Genomic DNA, 16,297 nt, shown 5'->3' on the forward strand with positions numbered 1-16,297 from the left:
TTGATGTATTTACTACAATTGATTGGTATATAGCTCACATAAGCTAACGGCATATTTTGTTTTACAGAAAGAAAAGATGATTGGATTTTGATGTAAAAATACGAAGGAATTGATTTAGATTTAGATTTATTTGTATTACATTTTTTTGGCATATATTCTTGAATTGACTGGGGATGTGATCCAAAAGACATGACTACAACTATATACATTTAAACACATTACTGCCTGTGTTTGTATCAAAAAGCCTTCATCAGTCCTTATCAAACCATCCCACCGCTGCTGACATGTGATGTGTTGTCATGTTATTTTGCTCCACATACTAAAAAACTAAAATGATAAGTCTCTGCAACTTTTGAATCCACCAATCTTGTACTTTCCAGAAACTGAGCAGACTGCTTTATATATTTACTCTATCCGGTTGTTCACGTGCTACATTCCTCATCATCCAAAGTAAACCAGCGGAGGGACGCACCGTTGATGCCCACGTGGTTGCTCTCTGTAGAGAGAGAGCGGGAGGAGGAGGAGGAGGAGGAGGAGAGAGGGAGGGGGTGAGAGTCACATGGGTGGCAGTCAGCCTGCTGTCACATGGTTTGTGTTTGCAGGCTGATCTGAAGGGGAGGAGGAGTTCCACAGAGAAGTTTGTGCAGGAAGAAACAATCTGCGGAAGCCCCCCCCCCCCCCCCCCCCCTCCTCCCCCGCAACAAGTTGAAGCAGTGAAGCGAATAAAGGAAGAGCTGCTTTTAACCAAACAGCCCGTGATGGAAATCCCTGCCATAAATCTAAAGGTGAGTTTGCGGTTTTTACTTGATTGAATAATGTTGGCAGCTTGTTGTAACAAAGACTCAAGGCGATCATGTCAACTTTGTTGCTCTATTCCTCGGTGGGGCAACTACCTTCCGCTGGTGAAATGTGTTTTAGTTGGTGTATTTTTGTGTTGTTGTTAAATGACAGAAGAAGAAACGTTCATTTATTTATGTTAAAGTGCCTTAAAGATCATAGACTGCATGGTTGTGTTGTCAGTGATGGGCAGATGGACCACAGTAAACAACACTATTGGATAGAAACACAGACAGAGTGATGATTACATGAGATATTAAGATATGTTTGAGTTCAATCAAAGATCAAACTGATAAACGGTGCCACCACACATAGAAACAAAATAGTTTCAGTTATTTATCACATGAACCACATAACAATATCTTGTCAGTCATTTCTGATTTTCTCCACTGATTTATGTGTAAAAGCCTAAAGTAATGAGTTAGAGGCAGTGACATAGCAAAGATGTGTCATTCCATAAAAGGAATTAAGTAGAATCATGTCTTTGTGTGCTATTTTTGTAAAAGGTTGAAAAAGGATCAAAAGCAGATTTGAAGACTCTTAAATCAAATCCTGGAAACTTGGACTCGAGCATGTGATGTGAAAAGCAAGACAAGCCGATGTGTAAATGTAGCTAAAGCAGGACTCACTCTGATATTGTGAAGAGGAATTTTCTGTTGGTGTGATTTAAAAAAAAAAGCATATTTAGAAGCAGCAACTTGTGGAGCCATGAAATCGTTCCCCTGATGCTGCTTCTCACTATATGACAGACGCAAATTGATCACATGTTTTCAGTTCTGTGGCTTCATGCTCTCATGTTTGTGAGTTGATCGACTGAACTCGGGCTGCATCTAAAGTCATTTACAGTAGAAACTATTCATTTCTTTCAATCAATCAATTCATTGTTTAATATATAAAATGTAAAGAAAATTATTAAATATGATCCAGAGTCCCAAGAGACACCTTCAGATGTCCTTTTTCTGTCCAACGAACACAAAGATTCAGTTTACAATGATATGAAACCCTGGATCATCTGAAGCAACTGAATGGTTGGAGATTTTAGTTGACAAACGATTGATCGATTGTCAGAATTAACCACTGAAGTGTCCTTGATTTGTATTTATTTATATTTTTATATATATATATATATAGTCTTCAAATATGTCTTCTTTCCCTCTAACACTTGTCTTCTGTCCTCTGTTGTAGGCCATAGTCCTGGTGCACTGGCTGCTTACAATATGGTGAGTGTAAGCACCGTTTTTTTTTCCACAAACCTGAGGAATTTCTCTCCTCTTCTGACTCAGAGACACACACACACACACCCACACACACACACACACACACACACACACACACACACACACACACACACACACACACACACACACACACACTGATTCACAACCTAGGCCTACTCTTTCACCTCCACGCCCCAGATGTGTGTTTTCTTGATGTGTGTGTGTGTGTGTGTGTGTGTGTCTTGCTGCAGGGCCTGCATGGCTTCGTGGCTTCCCAACTCCTTTGCTTGGGGGAACTTCAGTGTTTTGGCTGTCGGCGTCTGGGCCATCGCACAGAGGGACTCCATCGACGCCGTGCTCATGGTGAGTCCTCGTCCTCCGCTTCCGTCACGCTGGCTGCGATCTTCACATCATGTGACCAGCACAGGAGTCTAACTATAGGCACAGCAGCGCGTATCCGTGCTAACCTATTTGTCTGTGGAATCTGGGACAATCTGTGAGCATCCCTTTGAGAGAGATCGCCTTCCCTTAAATCAGCACAGAGCAGCAGTAACCGTGGCGGTCATGGTCACACAGATGATTTAGTCTGTAGTGGTGGGCCAGTCTCAATGCTGATTTTAAATCAGTGTAATGCAAACGTAAAGACTATTTCTCTACCACAGGACCCTGACTCTGAACAACAGCCCCTCAATCTTAGACACCTGCTGACAAATGGCACCAAATGACAAAAAAAGACATAACATAACATAATTTGTGTTTCACTAACAATGTTGTAGAGCGAGTAATGAAAAGGGAAAAAAGCATTTAGAGAGCACGGTGTCCTGTTGGAAATATACAGCAGTGAGGACGTCGGCCTGCATAATATTTAGCTGTTTTTAATAGTATGCAATGTCAACTCGCGCAAAAGGTTTTGATATTGCACTCAGGGATTTTTTGAGTTGGTAGAAAGAGAGCATCAGTATAAACTGTACTTTAAAATGTAACTGTCAGTCTTTCTTGTGTTCCATTTGTTAAAAAAAAAAAGAATGTGGAAATCATTTCTTTTCATTTTTTGTCAGCATATTGAAAGCAGCAGAAAGGCAGAACTGAGCACACTTTATACCGAGTCATATTTTCCTCATATCGTGCAGCGCTGCTGATGAGTTAGTGACGCTCAGCTCTGCTACCGCTTTGCACTGCATTGAGATTTGAGGGATTTGAGGGTTGTGACACTTTTCCCAGTAAAATTACTTTGGACAGTAACGGTTATTTATTTATTTTGAACATGTAACATATAAGTAAAAAAAAAAAGAAAAATCAAATATACATTAAATGTATTACAATTCTCACAAACAATGTAAATACACATAAACAATATGAATACAAACAAACGAGGTAAATAAACATTACATGTCCATAAAGGAGTGTGAAGAAGTATACACTTATATACCTATAGTCTTAATTTACCCAGAACTCATGGCAGGTTAGTCCTACCTAAGATAGTAAAGAACTAGAACTTAAACATCTCTCTGAAATCTGTCTGTGACTTAAATCCGAGCGGCCCCAGCCTGCCTCGCTGGCTGTGAAGGTGTGTTATGTGCCAAACAAACACACCACAGCGCGAGGGTCAAAAAGAAGGAGAAAAATCTGTCCAGTGTTTCTTTCAATGACACATTTGACATTAATGGATTCTGACTGTCGATGGGAAGTTACCATCGGGGAATTTCTCACCTTGTCTACTTTAAAGTCCGGGGGTCCATCAGGAGAGATCCTTGTGTGCTGAGCTGGCCAACGTGTGAAAACGAAAGTTGTAAGAAAGTAATGAATGCTCTGGATTCTTTGTGGACCAGGAAGACGTTTTCTCATGTGTTTATGCAGCTTACTGCATGCTTCTGTTATTATTAACTCCAGACTCTCTCAAGTGGCTTAAATATTAATAATGACAATAATATTAATGAATAATATATTATAATATTTTGTAACACTGATGAAATAGATGAAACAATAAAAACAAACAATACGATAAATACACGTAAAAAGAGAAATGCAATAAGAGAATAAAATAAAATAAGAGATGAAATGAAATAAAACACAATTGATTGTCAACTAATCATTTATATAACTTGCATTTCTGTTTTTTTTGGAGCATTATCTTTCATCCCGTAATATGGATTTGATTGTTTCAGATAATAAAGGTTACAGATGCATTTTAAATGTCACAGTTTTCTTTCTTATTTTTTGCATTTTTCATTCTGACTTCCGTCACCACTCTCAGAAATCTCTCTCTTTTTAAATGATTGGAATGACTTTGTTTTCCACACGCCTTATGTTGCAAGGAATCGTTTCCTGTGGTTGATTACATGTGTTACTTCCAACTATACAGTAAGTCCAAAAGCATCTGACACACCATCTGTGTGCATTATGACGTCTGCCTCTTTTTGTCCTCTCGCTGTAGTTTCTGATGGGGATGGTTGTGACGATATTGACCGACATCGTCCATTTAGGGATCTTTTACCCGGTGAATGCCTTCGCAGTAGAAACCAGGTTTCGCTTTAGCGCAGGAATGTCCATCCTCAGCCTGCTGCTCAAACCTGCGTCCTGCTTCTTCGTCTACCAGATGTACCGCGAGCGTGGAGGAGATTACAACGTCAACTTTGGTAAGTGCTGCAAAATGGGTCAAGTACAGTAACACAAGGAGCTTGCAGACTTTTGAGGAAGGGATTATTTGCCCCCATAAGGCTGGTTATGAGGAAGAAACAGATGTTCAGCTCTGATAAAGACATCAACAGGAATTTAAACGCTTCCAAAAATAAAAGTCTTACAGTGGACACAGATTCTGTCTTTCAGCATACTGGAATGTCTTTTTTTTAATTTAATCATGGAAGTGGGATCTAACTCTACTTTGAGGAGCAGATAATACAGAAAATAACTCATTACATAACAAGTTAAGGTTTCATCTAGCGAGTACATGCATCATTTCAGAAGTGGTGAGAAACATCGGAGGTTTCCTCCTCCCCACAAATAATATAAAATAATCCCACGCCCTGAGTGTGACCAAAGCTAGCTGGAGGTGCGGTGTGGTGCATATGTCCAGAGGCGCTTTGAGATCCTCCCTATGTTGTTTTATGCTGCTTGCCATGAAAGGCCTGCCAAGTGCAGCGCACACTGGGAGGGCTCTGTGCTTCACCACCGGCGGATGATTCCACGGTCAAACGAATTAGTTACAGTCACAAGACTTTAAATGAAGCAAAATATCTGAGCTGCAGCTCGGCCCGGGCAAGGAAATCAGTTCTCCACGAGTTGTTTGTCACGTTTGTGTGTCATTCTGACAGCCAGTCTATTCTGCATGCAGCGCAGGGACATATTAAACCCACGCAGGATGAAAAAAATGTAAAATAACTGATCTGCCGTGATGGAAAAAATAGCACACCATGTGAAATGAACTGAGATGGAGCCCAGAAGGGATGTGCACAGAAATAGAGATTTTGTGACGTTGAGCTTGGTAAACTTCTTCCATTGACCGGTCAGGAGATACTCAAGATGAGCTCTTCTATTCGCCATGTGTGGCCATTGATTTTGGGGACTTGGACTTTCTCTGCTGAGAAGAACTTTCCCATCAGAAATCCCACTGAGCCGTGATATCCTTGAAAATCCTTAGTCATGGCTTCATTCATATGGATTAATCAAACATGTCTGTATTCATCATTTGTAGTTTATGATTTTCATGGCAGAGGAGTGAAACAAATTCAATACTAGTTTTGAGCTAGTGAGATTTTCTTGCCAAGAAAAAAACGAAAGTGATAAAAAATAAACCAGGAGGTGGGACGTTTGATTTATTATTAACTGTCATATCATCGGCTAAAATAGGAATTTATTACACTATACGATCCGGGAAATGTAATGAAATTCCTCCTGTGTTGCAACCAGTCTTGTTTGACGGATAATTGAATATTGATTAATCTGTGGTTTTACTCTTAACGCCAGAGAGAAGCAGCAGGTACATCCATTAGCCTGTGATTGGCTGCGTGGTGACTGATGAGTTCAGCTAATGTTTGTTTCCTACAATGTCTGTTTTAATTGCCGTCTGATTGCATCGCTGGCATTAGCATGGTTCCCTGCTGCAACAAGCACTGTGGGAACCAGGCAATCAGGTGCATGTGAGTGAGAAGCCTGGTTGATTCATTTGATTGGCGGCCTTCTTATGCCGGTTTACATCCCTCCGGCTTTGTGTTTTTATTTTTATGTTGCTCAATACAATAGAGGCTATTAGACTGAGCAATCCCACATTTAGCGTTAAATTGACTGCTAACTTAACATGTCCCCTGAACATTGTTTAAGTATTGCTATTATTAGGCACAGCTGAAGCAGTGTGTATGAAGAGCGATAGTTGGTATATGACATATGAGATAGTTTTTCAAGACAAAAGAGCAGAATTTTAAGGAATGGATTAAACTGTGTTTGTCTGCTCTAATGTAAGCTGCAAACGTTAGCATGCCTAGCTACCTAGCTTACCACCTACAGTGGGCTCGTAATGTTAGCCACCTCTGAAGCTAGTTAGCTCCTCGTTAGCTAGCTACATTATTTTGTGGGGTTACCGGTTGTGTTAGGAAAAGCTCAGTACGGAGCGAGCACATTAACTTTGTAGCATTCCTCCACAGTGGGATCAGGGGTGTACGGTTTAGGTCCGGACCGTTTGAATACAGTTATTGTCGGAGGATTTCAAACATCGTAAGTGATAAGAAGAAACAACCTTAGTTTTTATCTCGAGAAAACAAAGCTTGTTTCTTAAGATAGAAATTTTGAGTTGTAGTTCATATAACAGTGATAGATTCACTGTTATATGAACTGATCTAGAACGTAAAGCTTGACAGACAGAGCAACAGTAGCTAGGGGAAGGCGGGGTTTAGCAGACTGTTAATTGCCTGCAGTGCATTCCCCCTTTATGTTCAGCTGGCTTGTGGTGACTCAGTCCATTAATGTGTAGGAATTTGTCAAAACCTCCATCTCCCTGTTCTTTTCTTGCATTTCGTCTTTACTAACCTCACAGTCTGTCATGTTTCATGTCTCATGTGTTTCCTGTTCTGATTTGACTATTTGTCTTGTGTCTTTTCTCCTCTCTGCTGACCTTTGACCTCTCAGACTTAGAGACCTCTGTGGACAGTCGCTGTACTACGGATAGTGCTGACAGTGCCTTTATTTGCCGCCGCTATTGATTCCCGGCTTCTTCCTTTTTACCATTTTCTCCTCTCCAATCATCCCCTTCCATCCTCTCCCACACAGGAAGTAAGATCACACATCAGGCGGCAGGACAAAAAAAGAAACTGACTTTTTATTTATTCATTTGCCACATATCTTGTTAATGTTCTGTTGTCCATCTTTCTCTTTTTTAGTTATTTATATTAATTCAATCTGTCATTCCCACCTCCATCAGTCATCATTTCCCTCCCATTCTTCCGTGTATAGCTGTGTTTGTCAGTACAGTATGTTTATATTCATATCTATTGTATTATGTGAGTTTATATGTTTCTGGCAGTTTGCATCTATGTATTATTCATATTTTTACTCTCCAGACACCTCATTTGTGTTTGTGTATTCTGTCTGCATATATTTAAAGCAGAGCTGCATGATGGTGCACATTCTCAAATCAGCCTAATTAAAGTAATGATGACTTATAATGAACAATGGATGTGACCTTGTTTGAAATGCACACTCAGACTAAGACTAAGACTATTGAAGGCTTGTTTAGAAGCTTTGAAAAGAAAAATATAAACATGAGTTGTGCAGTCTTAGTCAAATGAATATATGTATATATTTACTTAAATCATCCAAACCCTCTGCAATGGAAGTGCTTGTTTGATTAGCATTAATATGTGCATGTCTGTCACAGTTATAGGACTCTGGGCAATGCAAACATAAGAGTGTACAGGTCTTTGAACTTCCAAAAAGACGTCATTGGTATTCTGTCCGTGTCCGAGTTTGTTTTAAAGTATCATATTGAGTCTTTTTAAGACTTTTCCGATGGATTAGTGTACTGCCCTCCTAGAATTCATTATAAAGCACGTGCACACAAAGTATAAGGCAGCCAGGAACTTGCATGCATAGGTTTTCAGTGTAAACGCATATTTGAAAATTCTACTCACATGAGGTGTTTTGGAACTCATTACGTTCCTCTGGTCAATTTCTCTTCAATTAGCTGCAGAAAAAGCAGCTAATCAGATAGTAGTGGGTGTGAAAACAGAGTGGAGGAATGTCAGCGCCACTTAAAGAGGTTTTCTTGAATGTAGTTTGCTGATTTCTCAATCCGTCGTCCATCACAGGCAGCGTGTGCTTCACTGTATGTCGGCAAAGACAGTTTCCAACAGTGTAATCTATATTTATCCAGAGGGGGCCAGATGCTCAAGTCAAGATAACAAACCCGGCCAATCTGTGTAGGAAGAAGGAAGTTGTTCTTTAAGCTAATAATTCCTTTCTTGTGCAAACAGTTTCAGTATGCATATTGCGGTGATTCTAAGCAGATATGATAACGAATAATAGTGTGCATGACGAGGGTTATTGTGTGCGTGTTGAAGACTTTTGGCCTGTCTCCGCAGGTTTCCCCTCTGTGTCACGAAACAGAGATGCCTACCAGTCCATCGACCAACAGGAAGAGTCTTCCCCCCCGGCGAATCCCTTCAACCAGGCCCAGGACAGCAAACCAGCCGTCCAAACATACTGAGAGAACCAGGCGGTGAACAATGTTTTCCTCTGACTTTTTATGCAACAGCACCGTGCTCAGTGGGCAGTTTATTTTTTCAATCGATTCCACATCCGTCCCTGTGTTTCGTACAGATTGCACTGACGGCAAAATGAATACTTTATATAATGCTAAATCATTAGCTCTGTTTAGCTCTGCTCTGCTCTCTGTTTCACAATGAAATGTGGCGTAATTAAACCCATTTACATTTTTTATTCAACGGTTGTAATGCTTTTCTGCCGAGCTGGCACATCACTGCTGAATAAATACAGAGGAAACACTGCTCTACCTCTCCCCTGCTCTGTTACTGTTGTTACCACCTACTATCTTTTAGTAGAGAGGTGTTGAATGGAGCAGTTGTGTCAGTTTACGTTTTTTCCCCGATTTTTACAAATGTGGCACTTACAGACATCTTTGTCTGTTTCTCTTTGTGATCTGCAGTAAATGTAATTATTATATTTCCTATTTCTCTTTGCTTTATGGTACAACAAATGCTTGAAACACATGAACTGAAATGAATGTTCAGTGTCGTGCCTTCAAAAGCTACCTTGTGCCTTTTGTACTTCTTCAACTCATCAGAGCTGTGATGTTTGAGTTGAAGAAGCTGTGACCAAATTGAAGTTTGAGTTCTTTCTTCTCATGACTGAGCAAAACCTCCCGAGTGCAGCGCAGCACACAGACGGCCACTGTTCACTTGATGTTGACCAATGCAAAGGATCTAGCGCTGCAACTATAAAGAACACAAAAACATAGTCTTGAGAAAAAATGAAGATTTTATCAACTAATGTTTCGTATTTCAAACCATTTTAAATGTCTCATTCGTATAGCTTTTGTCATCTACGGAGAGGGCCTCTAGACATAAACACTCTTTTTGTAATGTTAAACTTGTTTCAATAAATTACAGCGAGACAGTTCTGTCACATCACAGGTGTTTTATAAAACGAACCTCGAAACGATCACATTTAGTATTTTCAGGGAGCACCGAGCACTGAATGAAGTGTGCGGCGGTTAGAGTCGGTAGGAGAGCGGACGCTGTGGCAGCAGGGTTGACTTTATAGACCGATTGCATCATTTGGATTGTTTTTTTGTTTTTTTTTACAGTCAGTTCTCTTTTGAAAGTTTTGAGTTCCTGTATTCATGATGACCTACGTGACAAAGCGGACATGTGGCAACTATGTTGGTCACGTTGTAGTGAGTGAAATGATCCCGGCTGTAGCACAAGGGGATCTTCAGTCCTATAGTTGTTCCCAAACGTTCTCATGTCAAGGACCCCTTAACTGAGACAAATTAGACCAATGACCCCCCCAAGATTTTGCTATTACATGTTCTAAAAATAGGCAGTCATTCTGTCATTGTGTTAAATATGGATCGACCCCTCATGGACCCCTGTGAGTCCCCGATCCCCACTTTGAGAATCCCTGTAGATCCTAAGAGGCACCTTATTTGCTGACACGCCTCACGTAATGATACCTTAACTCAGTTCAGACACACTAACCTGGCCTGCCTCTTTAAAAACATATTGTTCCACACTAACTGAGGTCTGTAATGATCACTGTAATACCACACTGTGTCCACCATGTTGATTGTGAGAGACCTGCAGAAAGGCAGCAGCACTTGTTTCCTTAATTCCGTTCACAATAAAATGTTATATATATATATTTACAGTATATATTTAAAAGCATTTTTGCACCAGGATTACTATATTCAGCCATGATACATGTTTCACTACGTCATGGAAGAGAGAGTCTAAAATGTCTCAATTTATTGTGAAACAAAATAGCTTAAACAGTCTTGATTCCTCTATTAAATATGATTTTTCTTGGAAAATGTAGAAATGTCAAACATGACAAGAAGATGGTTTTGCTGTTTCAATGGCCAGCTGTGGCTTGCTGAACACATTTGAAAGACACAAGGCCTGTTTACCTTTAGAAGATACAAAGACTGTTGCTACTGCTGAAATCTAGTTTTCACCAAATGAAGAGAAACAGATTCAACATCTGGGCTGCATGTCTTTTTGGCTGCACTGCCTTAGTTCTGGTTGTGATTCTTTTTTTATGATTTATGCTGTTACATCATGTTCTCCGACATGAGTGTTTGTTTTTCATTCCTAGGTTGCTTCTGATTTGTAATTTTCTTTGGCAAGTAGTTGTTGTTTTTTGTCTTGAAAATAAAGAACGATGAAGAACATTTGTTGAATGAAGCTTTTCCTGATAAACTACAGGATTCACATGACATGTACCTCTGCATGCACAGTTATGTGAAGCATTTTGAGACTGCCTACTTGATTTTCTCTCTCCCTTCTTTTCTCGTATATTTCTTCTTCTTCTCGGTTACACACGTTTCTTTCTGATCTTTTTTTTTTTGCCTGCTTTTGTTTATCCAACCAGACAAGACTTTTGTCTTCTATCTTTTCCCGCACTCTTATTTTCTTTACTGTGCGTGTTCCCAGAGCCAAACCAGCTTCAGCCTTTTCAGTGAGTGCCAATACTCATTTAACCACAATACACACTTTACAACAGCACTTGACTTAAAATGGCGCAGAGGCGTTGAACAGCTTCATAAAAGATTTTCTGTCTGCTGCCTCTTGCATTGCAAATATATTTTTGAGTAATTAGAGTGGTAATGCTACATGCACCTGGAATGTAACAACACCTGGTTTATTTGACGTAAAACTATTGAAGTAGTACACACAGAATGTGAACTTGCAGTCAAGGTTTCTGTCCCTGATGGCTTTCATGATTGCAAAGCATTAACTCTGGTTAGCTTGAATGGTCTCTAGTCCTCAGATGTGTAGGCAGTGGAGCCGTGAGTCCTTGAGGTAAGAGCCTTGCCATTTGTTTGTGTATGTAGTTGTGCCTCATGAGCCTCTTTGGAAAAGCATGGATGGAAAGTCTATTACTGCTGCAGCAACGGCAGCAATCTTGTACGTATTCACATGCATAAAAACATGCTGACATTACCCCCTACGGAAATATTCCGACGTGTAAATATGAGCAGCAAACAGCGGGAAAACAACACAAAGCAACCTGGTGGAAACATTGCACCGCCAACTTTTCAGGAAGCGACAAGTGTGTGTGTTCATTCTCAGAGAGGTTGTGAACAGTAATGCTTAGATTTGATAGGTATGATTCATTAAAGTAGATGCATGTAATTCTTAGTATTAACAAGTTTGGGATGTTAGTTTTTTCAAGAAACTACTTAATTACAAAACTACAACCTGGAATAAAGATGGACTCCTTCCAGTTAAATGGGAATTTTTTATTTTATGGGTCCATAATTTCTTTCTTAGTACGTTTCCACATGTGGAGCTGAAATGGTACACTTATCAAGTGAATTAAATTAATTACTAGCGGAACTTTGAGTCTTTTTGTCAGCTGAGGATGATGAAAATGTGTACAAGCATCATATCATTTAACATGGATATGGAGAATAAAGTTTCCAATAATAAAAGAATAACCGATCCATTAAAATGTATTCTTCTTTTCTTACTAACGGCTTTATAATATTAGCACCATATTACATAGTTTTGTCCAGAAAACTAGGAAAGGAATTGAATTGAAGCTTTGCCCAGTTCCCTCAAATAACTATTAATCAGACGTTTTGTAAACTCACTAGAATCACCAAATTATTTTTTATTTTTCAAAACAACACAAAAAAGGAAACGGCTACACTGTCATTTTGCACTCATGTATTCACATCTACATTCTATTGGTTATTTGCCTCACTGCAGGTCAGCCAAAGCGGCGTCAGCCAATCGCTGTCCATGAAACTGAAGGACAGACTGCACAGATTGCAAAAAAAAAGACATGGAAGGGGAAACAAGTGTATGTGTTGCTGCAATTTGTCAGGGATTTCAACCTTATTGTCTCATAATCGAAATTGAAGTAAATTGAATTATTCCAACCCACGCAAGATGTTTAAAATCGTTTGGCCAAATTGGCCCAAAAGCTAGGGAACATAATCATACCTTGGAAATAGTCACAATAATCAATTATGCTCTTCTTCATGATATCCACACTGATGCAGAGAGCACGAGGGAGAGACGTTAATCAATGGGGAACCTGCGTGTTAATGGCTCATTTCGGGCTGTGCTGATGAGAAAGAGAGGCCATGGCTGTGAAAACAAAGAGGAGGAGGAGGAGGAGGAGGATGGTGAAGGTGGAGAGGGTGAAGAAAGGAGGAGGTGAAGATGGAGGAGGGGAGGTGCATGGCCAGCAGCCCAACAAGCTGTTGATTAATACGTATAGCTGCTGGGCTGCCTCTCCAGAGTCTTGCATGCATGCAGGTTTGACACGTCCTCAGGCTCTCACCTGCGATTCCTGAGTCAAGGACTCGCTCGCTCGCTCGCTCTTTTGCTGCCATTGTTGGTCGATGCAATAAAAGGAACTCAATTTGTCAGCTCTGTTATTGCATTAGTGACAATCCCCGGAGACGTTTTGAAAGAATGCATCTGTGTGCTTCAGGACTGCACACTTCCAACACAATAAGTAACGTCTCATTTAGAGCATCTCAAGGTGAACAATATTTCTTAAATCAAATTGGCCAATAGATTTTTTTTTAAAGAAGGAATTTATGATTGGGCATGACAATAACAACTTTAGCTGCTTTATAACTGGAATGTAGAAAATCCACTGCACATATGACATGATACTGAGGTGCCTGAGATGAATAAGGGTTCAAATAACATTGATGGTTTCAATATTCGCTGCAGGATTCTTCTCGTATTTTGCCTCTTTGTCAATTTAAACTTCAAAAATATCAAAATCAATACCATAATCAAAGCATACAAATGTACCATTTATGTTGAGCACAGAGAATGATTTTCATTGTTCAGGAATATCTATACTTTATCTCACTTTTTTTTTTTAAGGTCAGCTAGCGTGTTGTGTGATGCAGCGGCTTGGAACCCATGACAAATGTTCCTACTTTGTCACCGCATCATATTTATTTAATATCATATTTTAATGTTTTTAAATAAATAAATAAATGCAAAGAAAAATGCAAATAGCATGTTTTTCTTCTTGTTGGCCAAGTGGATGGGAATAACAATATGACCCTCGGAGCTGCTGGGGTCAAATGAAAATCCTTGGCGCTGACTCAGGGGTTAATTATACAGCATGGGGGCAGTGAGTGATAAAGCATATTGACATGCTTTGACTTACATGTCTCTAATTGAGTTTCGGTGCCGAGAAGGAATAATCCCTGGCCTGGAAGGGAAGATCTCAGTAAACAAAGTGATGGAGTAAAAGTCTTAGATATCTTACTTAACCTCCACCTGCAGCTGCTCAGTGACCCAACAGTAAGAAAACTACCAGAAAGAGTCATAAACGCCCTCAGAGATTAAACCCGTGTCCACACTTGAGATTGAGTCAGGAATGACATTTTTATGCATCAAGCATCCCGAGTCCCCTGGGAGGGTCCTCTCAACCCTTGACCTTTTCACACTGCGACCTCGTGCATCTGTCACCGCCGATAACGGCATCAAAATTGATTCCAATTACCCTTCTAGTCCACAGCAGACAGCAGAGAAGTGGATCAAAAAAAATCCCTCGCCATCGGGGAAGTGAGTGGTTGGTTTTATATGTTGAAAATGAAAGAAAACAAAGTCAACACTGTAAAATATAGAACATCTCACGGGAGGATTTCTGGCTACCTTGTGGAGTTGTTTCATCTTCGAACTTTAACCGTTTAAGTGTGTTTTCAGGTCATGAGAGTTAATTGTAGCTGTTTTGATCACCTACAAATGTATTCTTCAGTGACCGTTTGTACGTCCCTCCACATTCACTTCTGGTTGCAAAAAGCCAAAATGGCGACGGCAAAAATGCTAAACTAGAGGCTTCAAAACGGCAGTCCACAAACCACTTGGTAACATCACAGTCACATACGTCCACTTGTTATGTACAGACCATGCATGGGACAGGGCCAGGCTAGCTGTTTCCCCCCATTTCCAGCCTTTATGCTAAGCTATGCTTGCTAGCTTACAGCCTCATTTTTACCACACAGACACAAGAGTGGTGTCAATCTTCCTATAGGACTATAGGCAAGAAAAAACAATAAGCAAAATATCAAACTTCTAAAACTGTCCTGGGACCAGTTGTGTGTCAGGATCATGTTAACCTGCAGTACACGAGTTCAGTTCCAGGGCATCAGCTGCTGCACAGAGAGGCCTACACACCTTTACACCTTTAGGTGGATGTGATTTCTGGAATTCCTGTTTTTCCTAATAAAAAAAAATAGTTTTTGCTTTGAATTTTGGTTCCACATATCCACTTAATGTGTTAATCCTCCTTTCTGCAAAACATCCCCCACTATACTCTCATCTCGTTTGAAAACCACAAACCAAATGTAATAATCTATTAAAATATATCTGTGATTAGTCAGTAAAATCTTTGGCGCCAGTAGCAGTTCTGTGGGTAACAAGTTTTGCACAGCTGCATAATTAAGACTCTGAACTGTGTCTTCCGCCTCATTATATAACCATTTGTGGTTTCATCCTCAATCTGCTCTATTTGCTCTAATTGTATTCCTTTTAATGTCATACTCTCATATTTCTTCAGCGACCCACTTTTTTCCAAAGAGATAATTAAACTTTCATTCTATCTTATCTTTTATGGTTTTTTCTCAATCGTATGGCTTTAAAAAAATGAATTATTCCCCTTCAGCATATCTTCTGTGAGCGTCTACTGGCACCTGCTGTAAAACGGATGGAGCAAAGGTGGGACCCATCTTAATTGGTAAAGAAGTGAGAACCGTATCTCTATGAACTTTACCTCCAAAAAATGAACTTATTTTTCTTGGAGTGAAATAACCTTGGGGGGGTTTTCCTTTCCGCTCCAGCAGTAGGCGAGGGAGCCCAGCAGAGACTGGGGAGAATAATGAACAGTGAACATGGACCTGGTAGTTTGGATGAGAGCAGATGATGAATGACCACGGGGAGGGAGTACAGGAGCAGAGCAGAGGCACAGCCATTTGTTTCTCTGCTGTCACAAATGTATTTTTAATGAATCTGCACCTCTGACTCCTCCGCGGAACAGGACTGTTCCTTAAGGCCTGCATGGCCCCAATATTTCCTGCGAAGCGCTGGTTCTGAACAAACCCACTTTACTGTGTAAATGTAAATAACCTTCTCCTTCTGAGTGCCGGAGCCATCAGTCTAGCGCCTCATTATCATCCTCACCTGTGCCGAGAATAGAGGGCTGTCTCTGCTAGCGGGTGGGGAGGTTTCACCTTGATTCGCTCCTGCGTGCTAAGCTCTGCGTTGCTTAAAGATGTTGTTTTTCTTGGTGAAAAAAAATAGATAGAAAGAGCTTTTAGGGTCGGCAACACTTTCTCCTGAAATCACTTCAAATTCAAATTATTCTGGTCCTCTTGATCCCCCTGCCTTTGCAGGGATAAGGTAAATGCCTTTATGTTCCACTACTGTTAGAGTTTTAACATGATTAAAATACCAACATAACTTACAAAAAAAAAATCCATGGGAGGGAAAGGAGAAGGGGAAAAAAGAGAAACGGAAAGATACCTACTGATTTCC

At 40.2% G+C, this 16,297-nt stretch overlaps 1 protein-coding gene across 1 annotated transcript; it reads left to right on the forward strand.

The window, feature by feature from the left end:
• Positions 1 to 758: 758 nt before the first annotated feature.
• On the forward strand, positions 759 to 10,953 carry agtrap (angiotensin II receptor-associated protein; the record flags this gene model as incomplete). Its single annotated transcript, XM_079186177.1, has 5 exons — positions 759 to 785; positions 2,023 to 2,057; positions 2,306 to 2,417; positions 4,489 to 4,690; positions 8,624 to 10,953. 5 exons carry the CDS (start codon positions 759 to 761, stop codon positions 8,746 to 8,748), a joined length of 501 nt encoding a protein of 166 aa, XP_079042303.1. The 3' UTR covers positions 8,749 to 10,953.
• Between the last annotated feature and the right edge of the window lie 5,344 nt (positions 10,954 to 16,297).

Source organism: Pholis gunnellus (assembly GCF_910591455.1).
Source record: "Pholis gunnellus genome assembly, chromosome: 3".
NCBI lineage: Eukaryota > Metazoa > Chordata > Actinopteri > Perciformes > Pholidae > Pholis > Pholis gunnellus.